The 24,497-nt window shown below is 49.7% G+C and overlaps 2 protein-coding genes across 12 annotated transcripts in view; both read right to left on the reverse strand.

Annotated features, from left to right (window-relative positions):
- Window positions 1-12,673, reverse strand: part of LOC105934395 (unconventional myosin-VI) — a 51,182-nt gene extending 38,509 nt beyond the window's left edge. For all 10 annotated transcript variants that reach the window (XM_012874346.3, XM_021322440.2, XM_021322438.2 and 7 more), the window contains exons 1-4: window positions 12,479-12,673; window positions 2,119-2,245; window positions 1,405-1,474; window positions 1,225-1,298 (exon numbers count right to left, since the gene is read on the reverse strand). In XM_012874346.3, the coding sequence (XP_012729800.2) occupies window positions 1,225-1,298; window positions 1,405-1,474; window positions 2,119-2,235 (261 nt within the window). In that variant the 5' untranslated portion in view covers window positions 2,236-2,245; window positions 12,479-12,673. The remainder of the gene's footprint in view (window positions 1-1,224; window positions 1,299-1,404; window positions 1,475-2,118; window positions 2,246-12,478) is intronic.
- Window positions 12,674-16,993: 4,320 nt separating this feature from the next.
- The window catches only part of senp6a (SUMO specific peptidase 6a), a 30,126-nt gene continuing 22,622 nt past the window's right edge, over window positions 16,994-24,497 (reverse strand). For both annotated transcript variants that reach the window (XM_036130412.1, XM_036130413.1), the window contains 10 exons: window positions 21,492-21,658; window positions 21,286-21,402; window positions 21,065-21,187; window positions 20,899-20,991; window positions 20,090-20,355; window positions 19,929-20,014; window positions 19,761-19,849; window positions 19,617-19,685; window positions 19,356-19,506; window positions 16,994-17,484 (listed from right to left, as the gene is read on the reverse strand). In XM_036130412.1, coding sequence (XP_035986305.1) covers window positions 17,341-17,484; window positions 19,356-19,506; window positions 19,617-19,685; window positions 19,761-19,849; window positions 19,929-20,014; window positions 20,090-20,355; window positions 20,899-20,991; window positions 21,065-21,187; window positions 21,286-21,402; window positions 21,492-21,658 — 1,305 coding nt within the window. In that variant the 3' untranslated portion in view covers window positions 16,994-17,340. The remainder of the gene's footprint in view (window positions 17,485-19,355; window positions 19,507-19,616; window positions 19,686-19,760; window positions 19,850-19,928; window positions 20,015-20,089; window positions 20,356-20,898; window positions 20,992-21,064; window positions 21,188-21,285; window positions 21,403-21,491; window positions 21,659-24,497) is intronic.

Raw genomic sequence — 24,497 nt, forward strand, 5'->3', positions numbered from 1 at the left:
TTCAGTTGTTCTCCTCCAGGCGATGATGTCATTTCCTGTTTGACGTCCAGAGGACTCTGGGCTGCTTCAGCAGACCCGGCCCGTGTTTGGTGCCGGTTCTTTTTCTCTCTTGCCCTTGCTGCTGGAGCGAGGAGCTTCCTGCATGACGTGGAGGACATGAGAACAGAACCAGTGCAAACCCACTCAGGGTCCATTCACCGTGCTGCAGTGAGGAACCGGACCTGTGGAACCAGAGCTGTGAGGGCAATCGCCCCAACGCTGTGACTCAGCCGTCATACGCTACTATCACCTTCATGTTACTGTCTGCTGCACGCCATCATCTCTGATTAGCTAAATGCTGTAAACTCAATCATTCAATAATCACATTATTACCTCTTTATCTGCCATCTGTGGCTCATGAAGGACAACTAGGTCAGACAAACTTCTGAATCTTCATATTTTTAATTTAACAAGAAAAAACCCTGTAACCCTTTTCATCGCATGTCTGCTTGTCTTATGTGTGAATGACAATAAAGAATCTTTGAGTCTTTGTAAAGTGCCGCGCTGAAAACAAACACCTGGAAGTTTCCCCTAAATCCCTTCATGAATACCTGCAGCAGAACGTCTCACCTGCTGCGCTCCTCAGGGGGATCGCAGCAATAAAATCTCAGTTCACTGCTCATGTTCACAGTCTCTGGTGAGAGCAGTGGAGCTACAATGAACGGCTAACTGCTAAGCTAACCGCTAAGCTAAAGGCTAAGCTAACAGCTAAGCTAACCGCTAAGCTAGCTGCTAAGCTAGCCGTCAACATAAACACTAGAAATGCACAGCCAGCAAGCAGAACCTAACAAAGAAAGAGCACGCAGACTGGTGTTAGGTGAGCGCGTCAGAATGACGGCATGTGGAACCACCAGGAGAGGAGGAGATTCCTCCAGAACCTGAGGAACAGAGGGGGGGGAGAGCAGAACCAGAACTCTGACCAATCCCTGCCATCCGGACCGCCCAGCAGGGTCAGAGGTTCTACAGACCTGCAGCTCCACAGAGAACCTCCTTTTTCTGAATACATGTTTTAACTACTTTCAGGATGGAGGACGAGTTTAGCCAGTATAACAAAAGGTATTAGACTGATATACAGGATTAGCGTGTGTAGCTTTAACACTGTTCTGGTGTTCTGCTGGTGCCGCTCAGAGTTTCTCTGGACTCCAGAACCAGAACACGTTCTGCCTCCTGAACAGCGTTACTCACGTAGATCCTGTCCTTGCTGTAGCGGACTCGCACGTTGTTGAGCAGAGTGGCTTCGTTCAGGTACATCAGCGAGCCTGATGGGGAGAGAGGGGAGGGTTACTGCAGAGCTCCATAGCGCCACCTGCAGGCCTGGAGGCCCAACGACACCATGAGACAGAGGAGCAGGAAGCAGACACTCACAGTTATCCTCCACATGTTTGCTGACGTCGTCCTCAGCAGGGAAGACCTGGTTGACAGGAGCCAGAAACGTCTGCGGGGGGGGGGGGGGGGGGGGGGGGGGGGGGGGGGAGGAGGAGAGGAGGAGGAGAAAATGGTGATGGATGTGAAGCAGAATCATTCACCTCCATGTCTGTGACACTAGGAAGCTAAACTCTGGTTTAAACCCCACTTTGCTGCTATGAAGACATTTCAACTAGAAATACACGAAAAGAAGAGATATGGAAGGATAGAGCAGCTGGAGGGGAGGAGGGAGGGAGGGAGGGAGGAGACAAGGAGGGAGGGAGGGAGGGAGGGAGGACACAAGGAGGGAGGGAGGGAAGGGAGAGAAAAGAGGGAGGGAGGAAGGAAGGAAGGAAGGAAGGAAGGAAGGAAGGAAGGAAGGAAGGGAGGGAGGGAGGAAGGATGGAGGGAAAGAAGGAAAGAAGGAAAGAAGGAGGGAAGGAGGGAACTACAGAGGAGCTGGAAGGAAGGAGAGAGGAGGAAGGAAGGAAGGAAGGAAGGAAGGAAGGAAGGAAGGAAGGAAGGAGGAATGAAGGAAATACGGAGGAGCTGGAGGTTCCTGTGTGTGTGTGTGTTGGGGGGGGGGGGGGGGGGGGGCAGCAGGTCCGGTCCAGTAAGGAGCCTCCAGAACCGCCCCTCCTGGACCGGTCCGCTCCCAGAACCTGGCGGTCTCACCTTTCCTTTCTGCTTGAGCGGCTCGATGGTGAGGCTGTCGGCACCGATGTCCACGATGGTTCCCAGCTGGAACCCGTCCGCCGGGTGAGGCGCCCACACCGGCTTCCCGTCCTCCATGGCGCCGGTTCTGGAAGCAAGAGGCAGCGGCTCACACCGGACCTGCTACCGGACCTGCAGAGTTCTGCTGATTCTGATTTCAGTCCGGTTCTGATCCAGTTTTATCTCAGAAGCAGCTGCTCCAGGCACGGTGGTGTGGGCTGGTTCTGGCCCCTGCAGCCATTGACTGGACCCAAAGTGGGTCACTAACAGAACCTTGATCCCAGCAGCAGCTGAACCAGAACCCTGTCAGGACTCCAGGGAACCGGTTCTGAGGAGCGGTCCAGGATCCGGGTCGGAGGCGGGCTGTTGATGCAGGCTAGAGCGAAACCAGAACCGCGGTTCTGGCTCATTAACGCCGTTTCCCCTCTGATGACCGAGCAGCGCCGTTTAACCGGACCCTGGACGTGTTGCTGGATAAACACCGGACCGGGTCCTGGACCGGATCCTGGACCGGATCCTGGAACAGAACGGGCCTGCGGTTCTCAGAAGATGAGACCATCAGCGACAGAACATGGAGCTATATTTATGCCTTCTGGTTGAGCCACCAGCAGCCAATCACGCTCAGCTTGTTTTCATCCAATCAAAGCAGTCGTTTTAAAAACTACATCCGGTTAAATGACAAACGGTCCCAGATGATGGACGGAAGTTTAAAAAATAAAAATGTTTAGCAAAACTTGATCTAAGATGAAATTTATTCTTTGATTTTATAATTTTAACTGAATGCATATTATTGCCATTTTGCATTAGTATTAATTTCTCTATAATTAATGTTTTATAACAACCATCGTCTGACGCTCAGCTCGACCCAAAGGTTCTGATCAGAACCACCAGAACCTCGTCTGAAGGCGGTTATTCTACAGAGACGGTTCCAGAACCTTCGGCCCGGTTGGGTTTCACTCTCCAACGACCCACTGTGTCATTTGCTGAGCTGCAGGTCCACCTGCCTGACCAGAACTTGACCAGAACCTGACCAGAACCTGGCTGGCGTCATCGGACCACCAGAACCACTTCTGAGCATCCAGAGAGGGAAACCTACAGACCTCCAGACCCGGGTCCAGGAGGTTCTGGAAGCAACATCTGAGCGGGTCCAGAACCGCCGGGCCTCTCCAGTTAGCGGGTCACCCAGATGTAAGGGAGGCCCTTTAAAACCAGACCGGTTCTGGACTGGTCCAAAAGGAGGCCCAGGTACCGACTGAGGGACGGACATTACAGAACCAGAACAAAGACCCATAAAGACCAGAATCTGCTGCATCGACCCAGTCTGGGTTCTGCTGCTCCCAGCTCGGTCCGGTTCAGGAGGTCACCTCATTCATCCCCATTTTAAGGTAAAATGGACCAGAACCAGAACTCTCCTCAGCACCAGAACCCTTAGCACCAGAACCAGAACCCTCCCTCCTCAGCACCAGAACATGTTTTAATAGTGAAACCAGTTGGTTCTGCTCTGACCGGGCCGAGGAGGCTGAACTGGACCGCTCGGTGGTTCTGACAGAGAAGGCAAATCAGAACCGGATGGAGGACGCACAGGTCCAGTAGGAACTGAACCTTTCAGCCAACAGAACCGACTCCCAGACGTTTAGACACAACCGGCCCATTTTCGACCACCAGAACCAATCGGACCAGAACCTTAAACCAGTCTGAAGGCTCTACAAATGGACCTGCCGGGTCACCTGGGTAGAACTGTCTGATTGGACCCAAACCCAGGCCAGCACGCACATCTATGCAGTCTGACCCGGTTCTGATGGTTCAGAACCAGCGCTGCAGGGTTAATGTTGACTAATGGGATTTTAGTAACAAGAGAGACAAGCCCGGTTCTGTTTGGACCGCTGGAACGCGTCCATCCCATCAGAACCATCATTCAAACTTTGACGGGCTCACAGGAAATTGGACTCTTCCTGACCCGGTTCTGAGTTTGATCAATCTAACAGTTTTTTTCCTCCTGGGTCCAACATCCAGAACCTTTTGGGTCCAACATCCAGAACCTTTTGGGCTTAAACAGCTGTAATGCTGACAGATTATACTTCTGGACCTTCTGCCCCACAGACCGGCCTGGAAGCCGGTACCCAGCAGGACCCGTAAGCCCGGTTCTGGCCGGTTCTGGCAGAACCCGCTGCAGCATGCGGGCCTCCTGAGAGGACGGCGCTGACAGGAAGTACTGTTTGGGTCGGCCGTGTCATCCCACGCCCCGGCAGACAATCAGCTGATTGTTGGAGCTCTGAGCTCAGCGCCGGCTCGGCCCGGTCACGTGGAGAACAGAACCAGCTGAGGGCGGGCCTACCGGACCGCTTAGAGCTTCTCCTGCGGGCCGGCTGGTTCTGCTCAGAGACAGTCGGTACCAGGGAACACGTCTCACTTATGCTCCAATGAACTGGTTCTGTCTGACGGTTCTGCTGAGCTGGGTCCAGATTTAGGGACCGGTTCCAAAGTTCTATCCTACACGGCACAGTCCTGGGCTTTAAGAGGATTTTGTTCTGGTTCTGGTTCGGGTTAGGTGCTGGTTCTGCTCCTTGCAGTGGACCAGGGTCTTCTCTCCGCAGTGAGATCCGTCAGCGGAAGCTTGGACCAAACTGGGTCAGCCAGAACCGGGTCAGCCAGAACCGGGTCAGGACAGCCACACCCTCAACGAGCTGCTTGGATCCAGTCTTTGGTTCCGGTCCAGATCCCAGCATCTGGATGGACGCGGTGATGCGGGCAGAACCAACACCATCGGGTCCTGGCATCCTGGCCCTCCAGAACCGGTCCAGTCAGCGAACCGGACCCAAAGACTGCATCCTGGCCCTCCAGAACCGGTCCAGTCAGTGAACCGGACCCAAAGACTGCATCCTGGCCCTCCAGAACCGGTCCAGTCAGCGAACCGGACCCAAAGCGTGACGGTTCCACATGCAGCTCAGCTGACCTGAGATAAATCGTTACTGAGTTATAGAAACGCCATAAAGCAGGAACTTTATGGTTCTCCAGTAAAACCTCCTTCCTGAAGCATTCGCTGGCTAATGTTTCCTCAGGGACCGCATCCCCCCCCGGCCCAATCGGGCCGGCGCCGCTCATTCCCGCCGACGGCAGGACTTTGTGAAGTGCTGACCCGGTTTAAAGATTGACTGCAGTCATCCCCGCTTCAGCCAAAGTCTGCCTGATAAAATGTGGCAGCAGCAGCTCAGGTTGTTCATTACACAGACGGGCCGCTGGTTCTGACCCACAGAAACGCTGACAACCGGTCCTACCGGTACCGGTCCTACTGGTACCAGTACCGGTCCTACTGGTACCGGTCCGTAACATGAATCCTCCTGCAGACCTCTGAGATGATGGTGCCGCCAGGGATGGCTGCATCTCTGACCCGGTCCGGCCCGCGGCGTTTGATTCACAGCCAGCAATTAGCAGCCGTTAGAAAGTAATCACACCTGCTTCCAGGTTAGAAAGTAATCACACCTGCTTCCAGGTTAGGAAGTAATCACACCTGCTTCCAGGAACCTCAGAGGTTGATGGACCACCATAGACCCAGTAATGGTCCCACTTCCACAGGATCAGGATCCATGTTCTGGTTCTGCTGCAAGGTTCCTTTCCAAAGGATATAAAGGAACCCATGTGCTCCAATTGTGGCCCTTCTGGGGACCCAGAGCTGCAGCAGCAGAGAACATCAGCCTCCCTGCAGCTCAGCTCAACAACAACCTGCTGCTGGAAGCTGAACCTCTGCTAGCAGGTCGAGTTCAGCCAGAAAAACACCAGAGCCTCTTTATCCACAGAGGAGTTATTCACAGGAACTTTCCCTGTAAGGCAGACGGCCAAGAAAAAACTCAATTAGCTAAGCTAACAACACGAGCTATCGCTACAAGCTAGCACAAGCTAGCACCACGAGCTAACAAAAGCTAGCGCCCCAAGCTAACAACACGAGCTAGCGCCCCAAGCTAACAACACGAGCTAGCGCCCCAAGCTAACAACACGAGCTAGCGCCCCAAGCTAACAACACGAGCTAGCGCCCCAAGCTAACAACACTAGCTAGCGCCCCAAGCTAACAACACGAGCTAGCGTCCCAACCTAACAACACAAGCTAGCGTCCCAAGCTAACAACACAAGCTAGCGCCCCTAGCTAACACAAGCTAGCACCCCAAGCTAACAACACAAGCTAGCGCCCCGAGCTAACAACACAAGCTAGCACCACATGCTAACACAAGCTAGTGCCCCAAGCTAACTACACAAGCTAGCACCACAAGCTGACCTCTGAGGAAAATATTCTGCAAGGTTAGCAGAAAGACAGAAATATTTCAGCGCTGAATATATCATTATGGAGCAGAACCTGATTTACACGGAAAAAATATGTTTGCACCAGAACCGTGTTGGTTGTTTTGTGTAGATTGATCATTTAGACAAGCTAGCGCCCCAAGCTAACAACACAAGCTAGCGTCCCAAGCTAACAACACAAGCTAGCATCCCAAGCTAACAACACAAGCTAGCGTCCCAAGCTAACAACACAAGCTAGCGCCCCGAGCTAACAACACAAGCTAGCACCACAAGCTGACCTCTGAGGAAAATATTCTGCAAGGTTAGCAGAAAGACAGAAATATTTCAGCGCTGAATATATAATCATGGCGCAGAACCTGATTTACACGGTAAAAATATGTTTGCACCAGAACCGTGTTGGTTGTTTTGTGTAGATTGATCATTTAGACAAGCTAGTGCCACAAGCTAACGACACAAGCTAGCGTCCCAAGCTAACGACACAAGCTAGCACCATGCACTGATGTTTGGAGCAACGTGACAAGCTCCAGTAAAGTTCCTGGCTCTGCAACAGTGAAGCAGCAAACCCCCCAGGCAACATAACCTAACGCTGTCAGGTTAAACATTAGCTTCATAAGTCTCATCAGTCTGAGCTTCCCCGTCCAGATGAGCTTCCCATTTTCCTGCTGCGGTTTGAATCACCTCAGGAAAATGTCCATCGGCTGACGGCTCAGGCAGCTGGTAAATTATAAAGCAACAAAACATTTAAACCATTTAAAGCTAGTGGAAGCTAATGTGGCTAATAGTAGCAGGTTCTGAATCTGAGAATTAGAGCAGAACCAAGCAGGAACCCGTGGAACCTGCTGGAGTTGATCTCTAAGGAAAATATTCTGCAAATATTTCAGTGCTGAATATGTCATCATGGAGCATGTTGGTTGTTTTGTGTAGATTGATCATTTATTCTGCAATAGTAACATCTGATTGCATCATCAACACATTATCAGGCAAATGGCTTCGCAGCTTCCATGGAGACTAAATATCTAAGCTGGAAGATTTTATTAATTTCAGCTCCAATAGAGATGATGAGGCTGCAGTTCATGTTTTTAGTCTGACTCACATTATTGACGCCTGGTTGCGTTCTGTGGCTTTGTTGGACGTATGTTCTGTTTCAGAAAATACAGCAGTAAAGATAATTTATAATTTAGGTCATATAGTTCACGTTTGTTCTGGTCCAGCCTTTACCTCCCTCAGCATCTCTGCGGGTCTGACAGAGGAGGAAGGCCCGGTTCCTGCAGCCGGCGCCGACCCAGAAGGCGGACCCAGAAACGAGCAGCGTGTTGGCATGAAGATGGAGAAGCTGCTCTTCATGTTCAGTGTGGATGATGTTGCATAACTGATCTCAAAGCAGCAGAGCGGAAAGGTCCGGGAGGCTCAGCGGAGGCCAAAAATAACCCAGAGGAAACAAAACATGACCCGTAAAGATGGAAACAGGTATGAACGGACCAGAACCACCACATTTCTCACAGTGCGGATCAGAACCAACAGCTCCAGCTTCCTCCTCAACATTTCCATCACAAACAGGGGGAGAAACAGAAAATAACAATGTCAGAGAGAAATGACAGAAATAACAGACTGCACCAGGTATTCATGTGAGGCGCGTCTCAGCCGGACTCTTCAGCGCCACCTGGCTGCAGCTGCAGGAACATGAGGAGCTGAGAGGACGCCATGAAGGCGCTGTGGTCAGAGGGCGGGGCGCCCGGCGGTGGCAGCGTCATGCTGAGGGAGACAGTCCTGCTGCACTGCAGCCGTCAGACACAGACAGGTGGAGGAACACCTGTGTGAGCGGGGCCAGGTGTGCCCCGCCCTGCTCCAGCCGCCGTGAATGCAGTAGAACCTGAAGCCAACGCCCGGCTAAAACCGCGGACCTCCACCCAGGTGAGGGAACACCTGGCTCTGGCAGGGATCCGGTTTCAAAGCGCAGCCGCAGGTGACCTCCAGCGGCGCCGGAGCTCACCTGGACAGCCAGGTGTGCCGGCAGACAAAGGCTGAAGGCAGCCGCACTGTTTGCTGCCAGAACCATCTTCAGAAGGCCCGACCCGAGGGTGCGGCGCCGTGCCGGGCGTGTCTGAGCGGCGCCACTGCAGTCCGGTCCTTTCAGAACCCGCTCCAGATAAACCAGAACACGGTTCTGCCCATCTAACCTGGCCAGCCGTGACCTCTGACCCCTCACAGCGCTGCATCATCAGCCGCCAACAGAACAAACCCAATCAGACGGGTTCTCCTGCCGGCCCAGATTATGGGCTACAGGACATTTTGGGTCGGGTTCTGGAAACCAAGAACTTCCTGGTTTTGGAAGGTTCTGCTGCGTGGCTGGTGCTGACCCACAGGTGCATGTAGAACCTAAAACCCAGTCAGCTCCAGACAGAACCGCACGGCTGGCTGAGGGACAGAACGGCAGGGAGACTGGACCGGCCCGCCTGCAGTCCGTGAGGAACCGCATGAAGCCCGGCGGTTCTGTTCGTTCTGCAGTGTCTGAAGGTCCAGAGGAACCAAAGCTGCTGTTATTGGTTTATTATCAGTTATTGGTTTATTATCAGTTATTGGTTTATCAGTTATTATTGGTTTATTATCAGTTATTATTGATATATCAGTTATTATTGTTTTTTTATTGGTATATTATCAGTTATTATTGGTTTATTATCAGTTATTGGTTTATCAGTTATTATTGGTTTATTATCAGTTATTATTGGTTTATTATCAGTTATTGGTTTATCAGTTATTATTGGTTTATTATCAGTTATTATTGATATATCAGTTATTATTGTTTTTTTATTGGTATATTATCAGTTTATTATCAGTTATTGGTATATTATCAGTTATTATTGGTTTATTATCAGTTATTGGTTTATCAGTTATTATTGGTTTATTATCAGTTATTATTGGTTTATTATCAGTTATTGGTTTATCAGTTATTATTGGTTTATTATCAATTATTATTGATATATCAGTTATTATTGTTTTTTTATTGGTATATTATCGCCTTTATTGGTTTATTCCAGTAATCTGAGTCTTTGAGCCCCTCAGAGAGCAGAACCCCCCCCCCCCCCACAGAAGCCATCGCTCTGCTCAGCAGGCTGTGACTAAATCAGCTCACATCCCCCTAATTACTGGGGGGGGGGGAGTTCTGGGCTCCTCCTCCATGATTTGGGTTCCCTTCAGTTCTGGTAACGATGGAAACGACAGCAAAGGACCAGAAGTGTGAAGCGGACCCGTCATTAAAGCAGACGCATGTTCTGCAGGTCCAGTTGGTTCTGCAACAGGTCTGGAGACCCGATGGAACCAACACCACCTTGCAGCTCTGCAGACGATCCAATGAGCCAGGCAGCATCTGGACCCGTCCTGGACCTGCCAGCTCCAGAACCACCCGGCATCCAGAACCACCCGGCATCCAGAACCACCCGGCATCCAGAACCACCGGCATCCCAGGCCCGACCCGGCATCCCAGGCCATGTAATCCCAGTGGATAAAGACACAGATAAACGGCTTATCCTCAGTGAGACGCATGTCTGGAGGAACCACTACAGGCCGGCAGCCAGCCCCCCCCCCCCCCCAGAGATCTTTGATTCTGCTCAGAACGGTTCCAGGTCCAAGACATGAGTGTGAGGAGGACCCAGACCAGCTGGTTCTGGTTCTGAAACGGCTCTGGATCAGTGACGTGGCATTATATAAATCATATAATGAATCAGGGCGCGCTTTATATCAATAAATGAAATAAATAATGATATAAATCATATAATGAATCATTAAATAAATCATATAATGAATCAGGTTCATTATATGATTTATTATATGATTTATTATATGATTTATATCAATAAATGAAATAAATAATGATATAAATCATATAATGAATCATTAAATAAATCATATAATGAATCAGGTTCATTATATGATTTATTATATGATTTATTATATGATTTATATCAATAAATGAAATAAATAATGATATAAATCATATAATGAATCATTAAATAAATCATATAATGAATCAGGTTCATTATATGATTTATTATATTATTTATTATATGATTTATATCAATAAATGAAATAAATCATGAAATAAATCATATAATAATTCAGGGCGCGCTTTATATCAATAAATGAAATAAATAGTGATATTAGATTTTCCTCTAGTGTCCGAGTGGAACCGGGTTCTGATGGCGACCCTCATCTTCACCGACATATTTAGGCTTGTAGAACCGTGTCCACCAGTCCACAGAACCACAGAACCACAGTCTGGTGCTGATCCAGAAAACTACACGGGTCCAAACTGCAGCGACTAGGCCTGCAGAGAGGATCATCAGAACCGTCCATCATGTACAGGTCCAGGACCGGCAGGAGGCCCGCTAGCATAACTGACGACCCGGTTTGATTTATTCATTGAAACCGGGTCGCTGCGGCTGTTCTCCAGAACCTAACGGCAGAAACCTTCCAGAAACCATGATTCTGATCCGCCTGACGACCCAAACCCAGTCAGCAGCTTTGCAGCCGGGTTCTGCTGAGCGTAGAACCTTTTTCTCCTGCAGGAAATACTTTCCTTCAAAAACTAATTAAATATCTGGGAGTAAAAGTAGCCGTTTAGAATCAGACAGAACCAGAACATTTTCAGCAGGGAGGCACAGACAGAACCAGAACCAGAACATTTTCAGCAGGGAGGCACAGACTGAACCAGAACCGTGCAACAACCTACTTTATATGTTACTATGGCAACAAACGAGCCGATCAATGGGATCCATTAGGCGCCATCAGTCACCTGACCCAGACCAGGTGAGGAACTATGCCCATATTTGGGATTTCCTGAATAAATACACCCCCCCCCCCCCCCACTACTGTGGTGATTTGCTGCTTTGCCTGCAGATCCTGGGTCTGCTTACACCAAACACTTGACGTCAGACTATTTACATTTATTTACTTCCTGATAAACTGTCTGGAACATCCTGGAAGTCCTGAAGGTCTCAGCAGACTCTGACCCAGCGACCCGATACCGGGCTGGGCGGCACCGGGCCCAGGGAGGACGGGTCCAGTCAGGAAGAACCTTCCTGCTGCCTCATTCCCAGGCCTGGTCAACCGCTCCACACTTCCTGGAACCAGACATGGTCCATGTGCTGAGGAAGACCAGGGTGGATGAAGGCCAGAGGAAGCAGGCCACTTTATGGCTCTGCGCTGATAAAACCAGGAGGAGGCAAAAGTCAAAGTCCACTGCAGGTATGAGGAAACCACGGGCCGAGGCCTCCGCCCCGCAGCGGGTTCAGGTCCACTAGTGCAGGCCGGACTCCTGATACCTGTCGATGGTTCCCTTCCCTGCGCACCTGGAGCATCCTGCCGAGGAGCCGCTGGGCTACACCAAGGTTGCTGCAACAAGTTCTGGCCAGAGTTGCTGAACAAAAGGAGACAGCAGCAGGGAGGTCTTATGTAACCTGCTTCCCTGGACCATCAGCCCCGTCACGCTAACACACCCGAACCAGCCCGGTCCACACTTGCCATTCAGAGCAGGTCCATCGGTTCTGCTTCCCAGGCTCAGCAGCAGCCTCCTGTCAGCTGCAGGCCGCAGCACGGCTCCTCTTCCTGGGATCACACTAGCGCAGCCCTCCGTGTCTGGGTGTTTCCTCCGCGGATCCACGGTTCCGACCCAGCTCCACCGGACTGAGGGGACATAAACCCCCCCACACCCGCTGCCTTCTGCCGGCTCCGGCTCCGCTCTAAATTGGCTCTTTATTGCATGGAGTTCGGTGGGAGGCGCGGCGCACAAAGCTGAGCGGCAGGTCGGTTCGACAAATCTCACCTTTAGAATAAAAACATCCCGCCGCAGGTTGTTCTTACCTGCTGCTTAAATTAGACCCGCCATGGTCAGGGGTTCGGCTCGCAGTTCGGTACCGACACACCCTCACACAGGTTCCGCCACTCGAACCGGGACGCTGAGCTCTGTAGCCCCGCCAGCTAGCTACCAGCTCGGTCTCCCCAGCCCGAACCTCCCGGTGTTAAAGCCGGTTCTTACCTGGCTCTCCTGGACGGAACTCGGTTTGGGTCAAAATTAGAGCAGAAATTATTTTAGATCCGCAGAAAGCAAAGCGCGGCTTCAGCTGGCGGTCCGGAAACAAACTGCGTCCCTCCAGCCGGCGGCTTGGTCCACTCTCTTCCCGAGCAGCAGCTCCCCTCTCCCGCAGCGATCCTGGGAAACAGCCCCGTGACGTCACACGCCGCCTTTATAGCTCCGGGCGGAGCGGGGCTGCCCGCAGGGGGCGCTGTTGTCCTCCAGCCTTTCCACAGTGGAAACGCGGAGTGGAAGGTTAATAATTCATTAATAAAGGATGAAAGGGGCCGGTCCTCTGTCAGAGTTTCACTTTTAGATTTTAATCACTGAAATTAACTTTTCAGTGAGTATATATTTTATCAAGCTTTGCATTCTGGTAAATGTAAGAACATTTCATAAACCACATTTCCTCCTGTGGCTGATGCTGACACTAGATGCTTCTTTTCTGTCTCAAGCCAGAAAATCTTTATATTATTCTCCTTTCTTACAAAATATGCAATAACGAAGCGCTGCTTGTTAAAGTGACGACCGCAGCAAAGATAAACCCAGATCAGAGCTCTGAATGTGGCGCAGAACCAAGTGGAGGGAATTTTGTTCCGTTATTGTTGCAAATAACACGTTTTGTAAATGTAAATAAAAAAATGCAATACAAAAAATTTAAACTTTGAATAGTTCTTAATCAAAAAAGGTTTCAACAGTAATTGTTTTCTCAGATTATTTTTAAAAAAAACTAATTTTCTTTTTTTTCCCCATGTTTAATTTTTTCAATTTTCTCTTTTTTTTGTCTTTGTAGGCGGCGCCATTTTTACTGTGGGAAGCTGGGCAGCTCTTTATTCAGCACGGCACTTTAGGCACACAAGAAGTTTATATTGTTTATTGAGCATTTTAATAATTAGCATGCTCCAAGTCCTGCACAGCGTCTCCTCGTTAAGAAGTGAGGCGATTGTCTGTGAAGAGTTATTACCCTGCAGCAACTAAGCTCAACTCTATGTGCATTCTAGAGGAATATATGTGAAGCAACGGCTCGTTAAGGAATAACTACTCACCTGTCTTTGCTGTTTGGACCAAAGTGTCCTGATCCGGGTCTGGACACCATGGCGAGGTCCCAGGAGAGGCCTGGTGTTCTCATAACCAGGGCCGTTGTACGTTTAAAATATAAAGCATTTAATCCTTGATGGTAATTGACTTGTGTGTAGATGAATGGCAGAATCTGGTCAGATTTTGGTTTAGAGTATTTAAGGCGGCCGTCCTGAGAGGAGGTAGATTTTGCTGCATGTAGGAAGGTTTAACGTTGCAGGGTCGGTCCATCTGACCTCTGGAGAATAAACGCCTGCAGCTTCAGCATCTCTGCGACAGTCCCACTGGTCTGATATAAGCGGATGACCCATCAGGTTCAGGATGAAAAAATGAGCTTGATTCTTAGCAGGCCTATAGCTTGTTGAGATTCATGCGATAGGCCCAAATTCATCTTATCAGCATCAGCGGTTACCATGCCTAGTTCTCTCTGATGGCATCAGAACTTCATGGTGAGTGCATGGCAAAGACAACTAAACTTTTCCCACATTAGACAGAACGGTCATGGCTGGAGCCTTAGGTTGTCGGGTTTAGGCTAAGGCTAAAGCTAAGGCTAAGGCTAAAGCTAAGGCTAAGGCTAAAGCTAAAGCTAAGGCTGTTGGACTGATGCTATGCAGCCGTCAGAAGTCTCTGATTTTATTATACCATATTTTTTTCCTCCTTCTCATTTCACAAAATTAAATAATTTTAAAAACTTGCTTTTATGTCCAGCATTTCGTCTGGGAGTCAACCTGAATGTAAAGTGCAACAAGCTGTGGATCATGCTGGTGAAACAAGATGGCCGCCCTGCTGCCATAAACAATAAAGCTATAAATGTTTGCTGCTGGTTTTACACCATGAGCTGAGAGCAGGCGTCACTTCTGCTAACCTAAACTAACTTTTAAAAAGCTAAATGAGTAAATTCAGTTCTTCTTTACAATATTTTAACAACAATTTATCTTAAACTTGTTCAGCATGGCTGCTGTTCTCTATGGAAGCCCATAGAGGTCAAAATTACATCCTGATTTTCAGAAAATGAGATCTTAGATCCTGCTCCTCTGCCACAGCACCCAGACGTCTGATGGACGGACGTGAGCTCAGAATATTTTATTTATTTATAAATATTCATTCAGCTGATCCTCCAGGAAAATAGAGCAAAGTTCATTTTAGGAAGTTTTTCATTTAATCTCTTGGCATTGAAAGAATCTCCATCATGCTGATTTAAAACAAAGTGAACTGCAGTCTAAAACAGATGTTTCTAACAGTTATTTCTCCTGACAGATGTGTGAACGGCGCTGAAAACCCATCAAACACGGAGCACAGATCTTTTTCAGCCAGAAGTTTACATACGCCACCTAAAAATCTGCCTTTTTCTCCCAGTCAGACATGAAATCTGAACCTTTTCCGCCTTCAGTCCGTCAGAACTACCAGAATTATTGATACTTTTTAAACATTGTTTTATTGTCTTCCTGAAGGTCAGAAGTTTACATACGTGTTGTTCATATTTGCTACCGTTGCTTTTAAACGTTTGCAGGATCTTTGGCCCGTTCCTGCTGACAGAACCGGTGGCGCTGACCCAGTTTGGAGCTGCCGGTCCGGCTCCGCCCACAAATGTTCAGGAGTGAGATCAGGGCTGTGATCGCTGCTCCAGAACATCGACTCTGTTCCCCTGAAGCCATTCTGGAACCGGTCCATCTGGAAGACCCGTTTATGTCCAAGCTTCCACTTTCTCTCCGTCTTGAGCCGTTGCTTCATAATTTCCACATAATCTTCTTTTCTCATGTTTAGTGAAGCGCACCAGCCCACAGCATGATGCTGCCCCCCCGTGTTTCACTGCTGGGACGCTGTTCTCAGGCTGCAAACATTCCTCCTCCTTCCCCCAGAGGTAACGATGCTCATTATGGTCACACTGTTCATTTTTAGTTTCTTCATGCCACTGAGCCACTGGACATGTCTCCAGACTTTCACTTCCTCCAGACTTTCACTTCCTCATCCCCGTCTCCTTTTGCAGCCCCTGTGGGTCCAGGACTCGTTTCACTGGTGATGATGACGCCTCCCAGCTTAGCTAGCATCTTCACCAGGTGTTGATGCACATCTCAGACCCTGAGCTATCTCTGTAGTTATGCTGCTATCCTCTATTACCATCTAACATAGAAAGTACTCCTGGGTCAATGTGAGCTTCTGTGCTTTCTGTGTCTCTGCTCTGTCTTCTCTAACATAGAAAGTACTCCTGGGTCAATGTGAGCTTCTGAGCTTTCTGTGTCTCTGCTCTGTCTTCTCTAACATAGAAAGTACTCCTGGGTCAATGTGAGCTTCTGAGTTTTCTGTGTCTCTGCTCTGTCTTCTCTAACATAGAAAGTACACCTGGGTCAATGTGAGCTTCTGTGCTTTCTGTGTCTCTGCTCTGTCTTCTCTAAGCCCCAGTGGGTGGAGGCAGATGAGCGTTCACACTGAGCCTGGTTCTGGTTCTGCTGGAGGTTCTCCTCCCTGTTAAAGGGGAGTTTTCCTCTCCACTGTCGCTTCATGCATGCTCAGTATGAGGGATTGCTGCAAAGCCATCAACAATGCAGACGACTGTCCACTGTGGCTCTACGCTCTTTCAGGAGGAGTGAATGCTGCTTGGAGAGACTTGATGCAACCTGCTGGGTTTCCTTAGAGAGGAAACTTTCTCACCAACCTGGAGGATCTGATGGAGTCTGACTTTAGAAAGAGCCTTGATGATGATAGGATGTGAATTGGAGCTATATAAATAAAATGTAATTGAATCTCTGGGACACAGAACCGTCTCCTTTCTGAGTGATGGACCGTCCTGTGGTGATCTTACTGGCGCCTTCAGACGTTTAGGATGAACCAGACTAGAGACTTTGGTTGTCTGTTGTGTTTTAAATTGTATTTCATGTATGTATTACTAATATATTTATTTATTTTAGCCCTACTTCCCATTTCCTAAGTGGTTACTCCACTTGTCAGGCTGCCATTGTAAATAAGAACTTTTTCTTAATGACTTGCCTTTAGAAATAAAGGTATAAAAAAAATAATCCAGAGCGCTGATATCCTGGCTGGTCCAGGCGCCTTTAAAACATCCACAGGTGTCTCAAAGCAACCAATCAGGAGCTTCCAAAGACATGACATCATCATCTGGGCGTTGATCTTAGTGTATGTAAACTTCTGAACATAAATAAATGATCATTATTATTTAATAATGAATAATAAATGAACAGTGACCTGAAACCTTTATTCAGATTTCACCACGATGAGAAGAAAAGCTGACGGGACTTTTTTATTTGGTGTATGTAATGGTTCTGTTCTGAGGGCTCCTGTAGAACCTACGGGGACTCTTTGGGTCGGTACCTGGAGGCCCAGCAGCACCAGAACTTCTTACCTTGGTCAGACGAGCAGCAGACAGAAGAGTTCACGGAGCGGCTCTTGCATCTAAGTTTAATTTTAATGCTGTAAATTCCTGCACTCCACTCCAGACACACAACAAGAAGCTACCGACTGACAATACTTACAACGTTTATTATCAGCACGCTCCGCTAAGCAGGGCAGGCCTAGAACGCTCCAGGAGCGGCGCCGGCTCTGACCAGAACCTCCTGGAGCGAGCAGAACCTGAATGACACCATAACTTAACGGGCCACTTCTCCCGTGAGTCCTGAAAAAGGGAACTACAAAGGCAGCGTATTTACACGTCTCACTCCGTACAAATTTAAAGTCTGCTGTTCGTGGCTGAGGACCCGGGAGAACCGGGAGAACCGGGGGAACCGGGCCGCCGCCTAGTCGGACTCCTTCTTGTCCAGCTCTTGTTGATCTTTGATCTTCAGGATCAGCTCCTTGATCTCCTGCCGCTTGGTCTTCATGCGCTGCTGAGGGAACCAATCCGACAGGTTCATGGGGAGGTGGAAGCTGGGGATGGGGTTCTGCAGACAAAGCACAAGGTTCCTGTCAGCGGGCACGTCTCAGCTGCTCTAGAACGTCTGGGAGAACGTCTGCAGAGGAACCTGGCAGAATGTCCAGAACCTCTGCAGAGGAACTGGGCAGAACGTCCAGAACGTCTGCAGAGGAACCTGGTAGAATGTCTAGAACGTCTGCAGAGGAACCGGGCAGGACGTCTGCAGAGGAACCGGGCAGGACATCTGCAGAGGAACCGGGCAGAACGTCTGCAGAGGAACTGGCAGAACGTCTGCAGAGGAACCGGGCAGAACGTCTGCAGAGGAACCGGGCAGAACTTCTGCAGAGGAACCATCCAGGACGTCTAGAACCTCTGCAGAGGAACTGGGCAGAACGTCTGCAGAGGAACCGGGCAGAACATCTGCAGAGGAACCTGGCAGAACGTCCAAAATGTCTGCAGAGGAACCGGGCAGAACGTCTGCAGAGGAACCGTCCAGGACGTCTGCAGAGGAACCTGGCAGAACGTCTGCAGAGGAACTGGGCAGAACATCTGCAGAGGAACCGGGCAGAACATCTGCAGAGGAACCGGGCAGAACATCCAGAACCTCTGCAGAGGAACCTGGCAGAACGTCCAGAACGTCTGCAGAGGAACCAGCTTTTGTTTCTGAATGATTTCACCTGAAAGAATTGATCATAAATCTAAAGGACTAAAATAATTATCGCCACACGGAAACGTTCCTCTGCTGCCTCCATGCTGGGAACCGGTTCCTTCAGGGCTGGAAGAACCCAGATCTGCTCCAGAACATTTCCCAGCATGCAGCTCAACTAAAGGCAACTAAAGGTAGAACCAGATGAAGCGGTCCTGTCTGGGTCTCCGTATCTCAGCCCTGGTTCCCATCAGAACCGGCTCAGAGAACCTAACCTGACCCGGTTATTTTCCCTCGGTGTGGACTGAGCAGTCAAAGGTTCTTATCAGATGGAACCTTCTGGGAACCACAGGAGAACCTGGACTACCAGCGCCGCCTCAGGCTACGTTCAACCGGACCGCCGAAAGAACCGAAACGAAAGCCGTTTTCTTTGGGGGAACCATCAAAACCACAGATTAAGTGAAACGGAACTTCCTGCCAACCTTCACAATAAGAGCCCTGCAGACGTTTTAATGAATTTTAAGCCTTTTATCCCATGAATTTACTCTCAGCTTTTCCCTTTAGCTGAATAATAATATTAGTATTATTATGAATAATAATAAAGTGCTTTATTCTGTTTATTCTCAGACGTTCTGCTTTCATGGGGCTGATATAGAAGAACATGAAAAGTGTTTCTTCTGCATGAATTATTAATGGTGGATAACTTTTATTCTTTGCACATAAGCTGATAATTCTGTCTGGTTTTCTCATTTTTAATATTGAACCAGACGTTATGAGCCAACATTTTACGTCATTAAGTGTGCCAGGAATCACGTTAGCTACGACGTTTAACGGCTTCCTCGTGTCTTTGGTACCGGTACCAGCGGTACCAGCGGTACCAGCGGTACCGGCGCCGCCTACATGCTCCTCCGCCCGCACACCATCTCAGCTTTATGGGTTTTTCCAGGAGCAGCATCACGTTCAGGCTGCTACGGAGTTTAACCGAGCCTTAAACCGCTTCTTCTGATGCCAAGCGTCGTTAAATCAGCGTTTCCCTGACGGCAGCCATGTCTGTCACATGACACCTTCACCTGGAAACACCTTTATTACAGCAGCCTGCAGCCACAGCAGCATTTTATTGTGCCTTAAATGGAACAAAATGAAGACCTGTTCACTCAGACGTCATCATTCTGAGAATTTAAGGCTTTTTAAGGTCTTAAATTTGGATTTCCAGAAGCAGGACAGCTTTGCACCAGAGGGAGGAGGAGTCTCACCTCAAAGAAGCTCTCCACATACTGCAGGATGTAAACTCCACAGTCGCTGAAGTTGTCCTGCTGAGGCACACGTGGGCTGGAGCCCTTCATCACCTCCTTCCCAAAGCTCCGCTGACTCGCCTTCCTCACCTCCCACTCCACTTCCAGGTACCTGAACACACCACCAGCAGCATCAGCAGCCAGTCGGCCCCGCTGCCTGAACAAAAAGCCTGGAAGGCCTTCAGGACGCCTGGAGGACACGTCCAGAAGGTCTGGACTCACTCTCTGAGGGTCTTCACCACGTTGGACCTGCCTGGCCCCCGCAGAGAGTCCATGATGAGAATACAGGGCCTGAAAGAGAGAAATCAGCGTCATCAAACCCTCCGCCGCCCCCTGCTGGCCCCACGCGCCGCTGCAGCCACTCACTGTTTGCAGATGATGGACTTGGAGGCCAAAGCGGAGACGTCGGCGGCCCCGGCGTCTTCGCTCAGGTTGCCGTCGTTGCTGCAGTCGTCCTGGACACAGAGCCAGAAATCATCACGGACCGGACTGATAGCGGGCCTGGCTAGAACCTGAACACAGGAGGGAGCGTACCTGACAGGAGCTTTGGTCGTCAGAGAAGGTACAGGTGTCGTCTCCGTTCCCTGAGCCGTAGCACACGCTGATCTGGTGCAGCGCGCCTTCAACACAGAACCCCACACTTCAAACACAACCTCTCTACTCCTGATCCAACGAAGAACGGCAGGATAACTCACTCAGGTACTGCGGCCCGGGTTCTGTCTGGTTGGACCCCGGCGGTTCCGGCCCAAAGTCACAGTCGGCCTCCGCAGAGCCCTCTGGTGACGGCTCCTCTGACGAGCAGTCCAAGCCGTCTCCGTCCGGAGACAGAGGCCGGCAGTGGTCCGGGATGCTGTCCTCTGACTGCGGCTCAGCCGGTGACCCGGACTCAAACTTTGGGTTCTTCTCCAAAACCGGACCGGTCAGGCCCGGGAAGCAGATCACCGCCAAATACCAGTGAGCTCTGACAAAACAGCAGAACCCCTTCAGACTTCAGCACAGAACCACCATTCCTGCCAGAAGAAGGGAAGCAGCCGCAGACTTCCCTCAGCGCGCAGTAGGGGGGGGGGGGGGGGGGCGGTTGAGGCGTTGCTGCTGAGCTACAAGTGATTATGTGGAAAAAAGTGAGACTTCCTGCTGCTTCCGTCCACAATCTCTGAGGCTACCTGACCAGAGAAGGAACGGCTCCTCCAGAGTAAAGATGCTGGTCAGAAGTGGAGCTCACAGTTTAAATCTGGGCCGTCAGCGTTCCTCCTCACTGATTCATCACCACAGAAACATTCAGATAAACTACCTGAGCAGCACACCTGCTGCCTCACGCTCACCTTCTTCTTTCATACGTCTCCATTTCAGCCATGAAATAAGCCTGAACTGGTGGGAACATAATGACAGCACCTGAGTCTCCCGTCCTCAGGTGAGTTAAACCTGACGGAAAAGGTGCCGCCTCTGCTTAGAGGCCCGGTTCAGACCCTAAACCCAGTAAGAAGATTTTAAAGCAGAGACTTACGACTCGTTGATGGGAACAAAGATGAAGTCCTTCTGGAACAGGTCCACATGCCGCGTCCACGTCTTCACCCTGTTGTGCTTTTTCTTCTGGATTCTGAGGAACCAGAGAAGTTTAGCTGAGCAGCAAAATAAAAGACTAGATCTAAGAGAACCCGGCCGACACTTACGTCAGGTTGACCGTGTCCGGCCCCGTCCGGCGCTCCCTCTGGTTCAGTCTTTTGTAGAAGAATGAGCTAAACACGTGGATTCTTTGTGCATCTTCTTTTTTTAACTTTTCCAAAACTAAATATCTAAACGCACCAGAAAGGACCGTGAGCTCAAAGAAAACTGTTTTCAGGTCAAATTTGTGTAACAAGAATAAAGACAGGCAGAAATGATTACTACTCACTTTAAATAAAAGTCTATGATAACGTCGTTAAGGAACTCGCCGTCATTAAGGCAGTGCAGGTCTTCATTAGTCACTAAGATGCCACCTTTGGCTGGAGGCGGCGGGTACACCATGAGCCTGGGGGGGGCAAACATCCCGCCGTTAGCACAGCAGCGGTGCAGACATGGCCGCCCACAACAGCTGAAAGGATAACAGCAGCCACTCACTTCATGACTGGTCCAGAGAAGGTGGGCTGCAGGTCCGTCATGTCCTCCTCTTCATCGAAGTACGTGCCGGCGTGCTGCCGCGTGGCCATGCGTGTGCGTGTGGACACGTCGGCGGCCGGGCCCAGGGACAGCGCCGGCGAGCTGGGAGAGGTTTGCTCTGGCTTCACCTGTCCGGGGTTGGATAACATTTACACCAACAAAACTGGCAGCGTCTCTGCATTAAAATGAAAAATGTTTAACGGTCCAGTTCAGAACCAGCACCACGTTAAGTTAGCCCCGACCTAAACAGCTTCCAGCCAGCGGTCAACATTAAAGGTAGAGCAGACGATGTTTGTTCAGCTTCAAGTTCTGGAGAACCATCTTATCTACTGGTTGTCCCACATGCCAACCACGGATGTGCTCACCTAACACCTGTGTGCGCTCCTTCCTTCCTAGTCTCCCCCGGCTGGCACTTCTGGTCTTTATGTATCCAGTTAGCTTAGCGGTTAGCTTAGCGGTTAGCTTAGCGGGGTTTATTGTGTGCTGTCTGACAGTGTAGCATTAAGATTTGCTGCATAGGGTAGTTCATTGTTATTGTTTTGAGGCGGGTTTTTCGCGCATGCGCGCCGGACTGGTAGGCAAAAGGCGAACACAATGGCGGACGCAAACAGAGAAACTGACGAGTTCTCCGCGTATTTTTCTTCTTTAGATAACGTACTACAAGATCGTTTTAAGAGTAAGTTGATGGTTGATGGTATCAGATTGCCAGATCCACACAGCAAAAGCCTGAAGGGACGGAGCGAGTCTGTGAAATGCTGGCCAAGCGCTCCGTACCATGACATATACAGCTGCCTTATAAACATGGCAGGCCAGTACAGACAGAGAGCACGAAAGCCATGAAACCACTGGACGGCTACAATTATTTTATATCAGGAAAAAGGCTCCAGCAACGCCCGCGACGCCATGAGGGATTAATCGGTCAGAAAATGGATGGATGGATGGATGTTGTTCACACATGTTTGTGCAACAGCACAAAGCGGCGTCGGACACAGGCCGCGTCTCAGCAGAGGCCCGGTAGGTTAAAAAAAAAAAAATTTCACTACGGATTATTTAGGTGTTTTTGTCTTGTTAAAATGGGTGGCGGTGTCGGCGACATTGCAGCGTAAACACAGAAATACTAGCGCCCGTGAACCGGGGCGTAATAGCAGCAGCAGCGGCTGTAGCCCCTGCTGCTAGCTGCTAGCTGCTGCTAGCCGCCCCGGCCCGGCCCGTGTAGCCGGGCCGGGGCGCCGGTCCGTGTAGCCGGCGGCGCCGGTCCGTGTAGCCGGCGGCGCCGGCCCGTGTAGCCGGGCCGGGGCGCCGGCCCGTGTAGCCGGCGGCGCCGGCCCGTGTAGCCGGCGGCGCCGGCCCGTGTAGTGTTTACGCAGCAGCCGCGGGCTGCTGCCGCAGCCCGTGAACTGGCAGAGCAGCCGCTGCCTGCTCCGCCGCTGCTGCTTGGCTGCTGCTGCTACCGCTTCTCCGGCCCGTGTAGCGATCTGTGTACCCTCCGCCGCAATTTAAGTAGAACAATGACTAGAGCAGAATTAAGTTGTATTTACCGGAGATGAAGTGTAGACTGCAAATTCTCTCGTAGTACGATGCCCCCCCCCCAGTCCATTGGGAGTGTCTGCCTGCGCTCTTTTCATTGAAAATATCCATTTCTTTCTTCGTCCTTCCTCCTTCGGTAAACGACAGAAACGTACATCCAACGATTTGGAATGCCTCTCTGTGCAACCGGGAGCACAACAAGTCGTAGGCATTGCTTAGATTCCATAAATAAACGAAGTAAAAGTACGCTCTAAATCACCCGTTTTGTCATGTAGTAGACGAGAACAGTACTGTTTTCTGCCTACCAGCGGGACCCGGATGTAGCGCTGACGTCACGCGGGACGTCACACGTGAACTACCCTATAGCTTAGCAGTTAGCTTAGCGGTTAGCTTAGCGGGGTTTATTGTGTGCTGTCTGGCAGTGTAGCATTAAGATTTGCTGCATAGCTTAGCAGTTAGCTTTGCGGTTAGCTTAGCGGGGTTTAGTGTGTGCTGTCTGGCAGTGTAGCATTAAGATTTGCTGCATAGCTTAGCAGTTAGCTTAGCGGTTAGCTTAGCGGGGTTTATTGTGTGCTGTATGACAGTGTAGCATTAAGATTTGCTACGTAGTTTAGCAGTTAGCTTAGCGGTTAGCTTAGCGGGGTTTATTGTGTGCTGTCTGGCAGTGTAGCATTAAGATTTTCTGCATAGCTTAGCAGTTAGCTTAGCGATTAGCTTAGCGGGGTTTATTGTGTGCTGTATGACAGTGTAGCATTAAGATTTGCTACGTAGTTTAGCAGTTAGCTTAGCGGTTAGCTTAGCGGGGTTTATTGTGTGCTGTCTGGCAGTGTAGCATTAAGATTTGCTGCATAGCTTAGCAGTTAGCTTAGCGGTTAGCTTAGCGGGGTTTATTGTGTGCTGTCTGACAGTGTAGCATTAAGATTTGCTACGTAGTTTAGCAGTTAGCTTAGCGGTTAACTTAGCGGTTAGCTTAGAGGGGTTTATTGTGTGCTGTCTGGCAGTGTAGCATTAAGATTTGCTGCATAGCTTAGCAGTTAGCTTCTGTGTTAGCGCCGCTGCTCTCACTGTAGACTTTGAAAATGGCTGAGAGTCAAAAGAAGCAAACTACGTTCATATTTATGAGAAGAAGAGGAAGGCCTCAGTAGAAAGAAATAAGAACTGAGTGGATTTTGAAAATTTTTACAAGTGATCCCCCTGAGAAGCAGAAAAGCAGGTAAGATGGTCTTACGTTTTATTGAAAAAGGGACTTAGGCATTTCTTACCTACTTATTAGAAAAAAATTGTCCACTCTACCTTTAAATAATAAAAAAATAACTTTCCTCATCCCATTGGGCTAAATTAGGATTGGACCAAATCTAATAAAAATGAATCACATATTAAATATAAACTGAGGAAGGACTGAGAGTTTCTCTTTATATGGGACTCTCGTCCCGCTAATAG

This window comes from Fundulus heteroclitus, unplaced genomic scaffold (genome assembly GCF_011125445.2).
Source record: "Fundulus heteroclitus isolate FHET01 unplaced genomic scaffold, MU-UCD_Fhet_4.1 scaffold_36, whole genome shotgun sequence".
Classification (NCBI taxonomy): Eukaryota; Metazoa; Chordata; class Actinopteri; order Cyprinodontiformes; family Fundulidae; genus Fundulus; species Fundulus heteroclitus.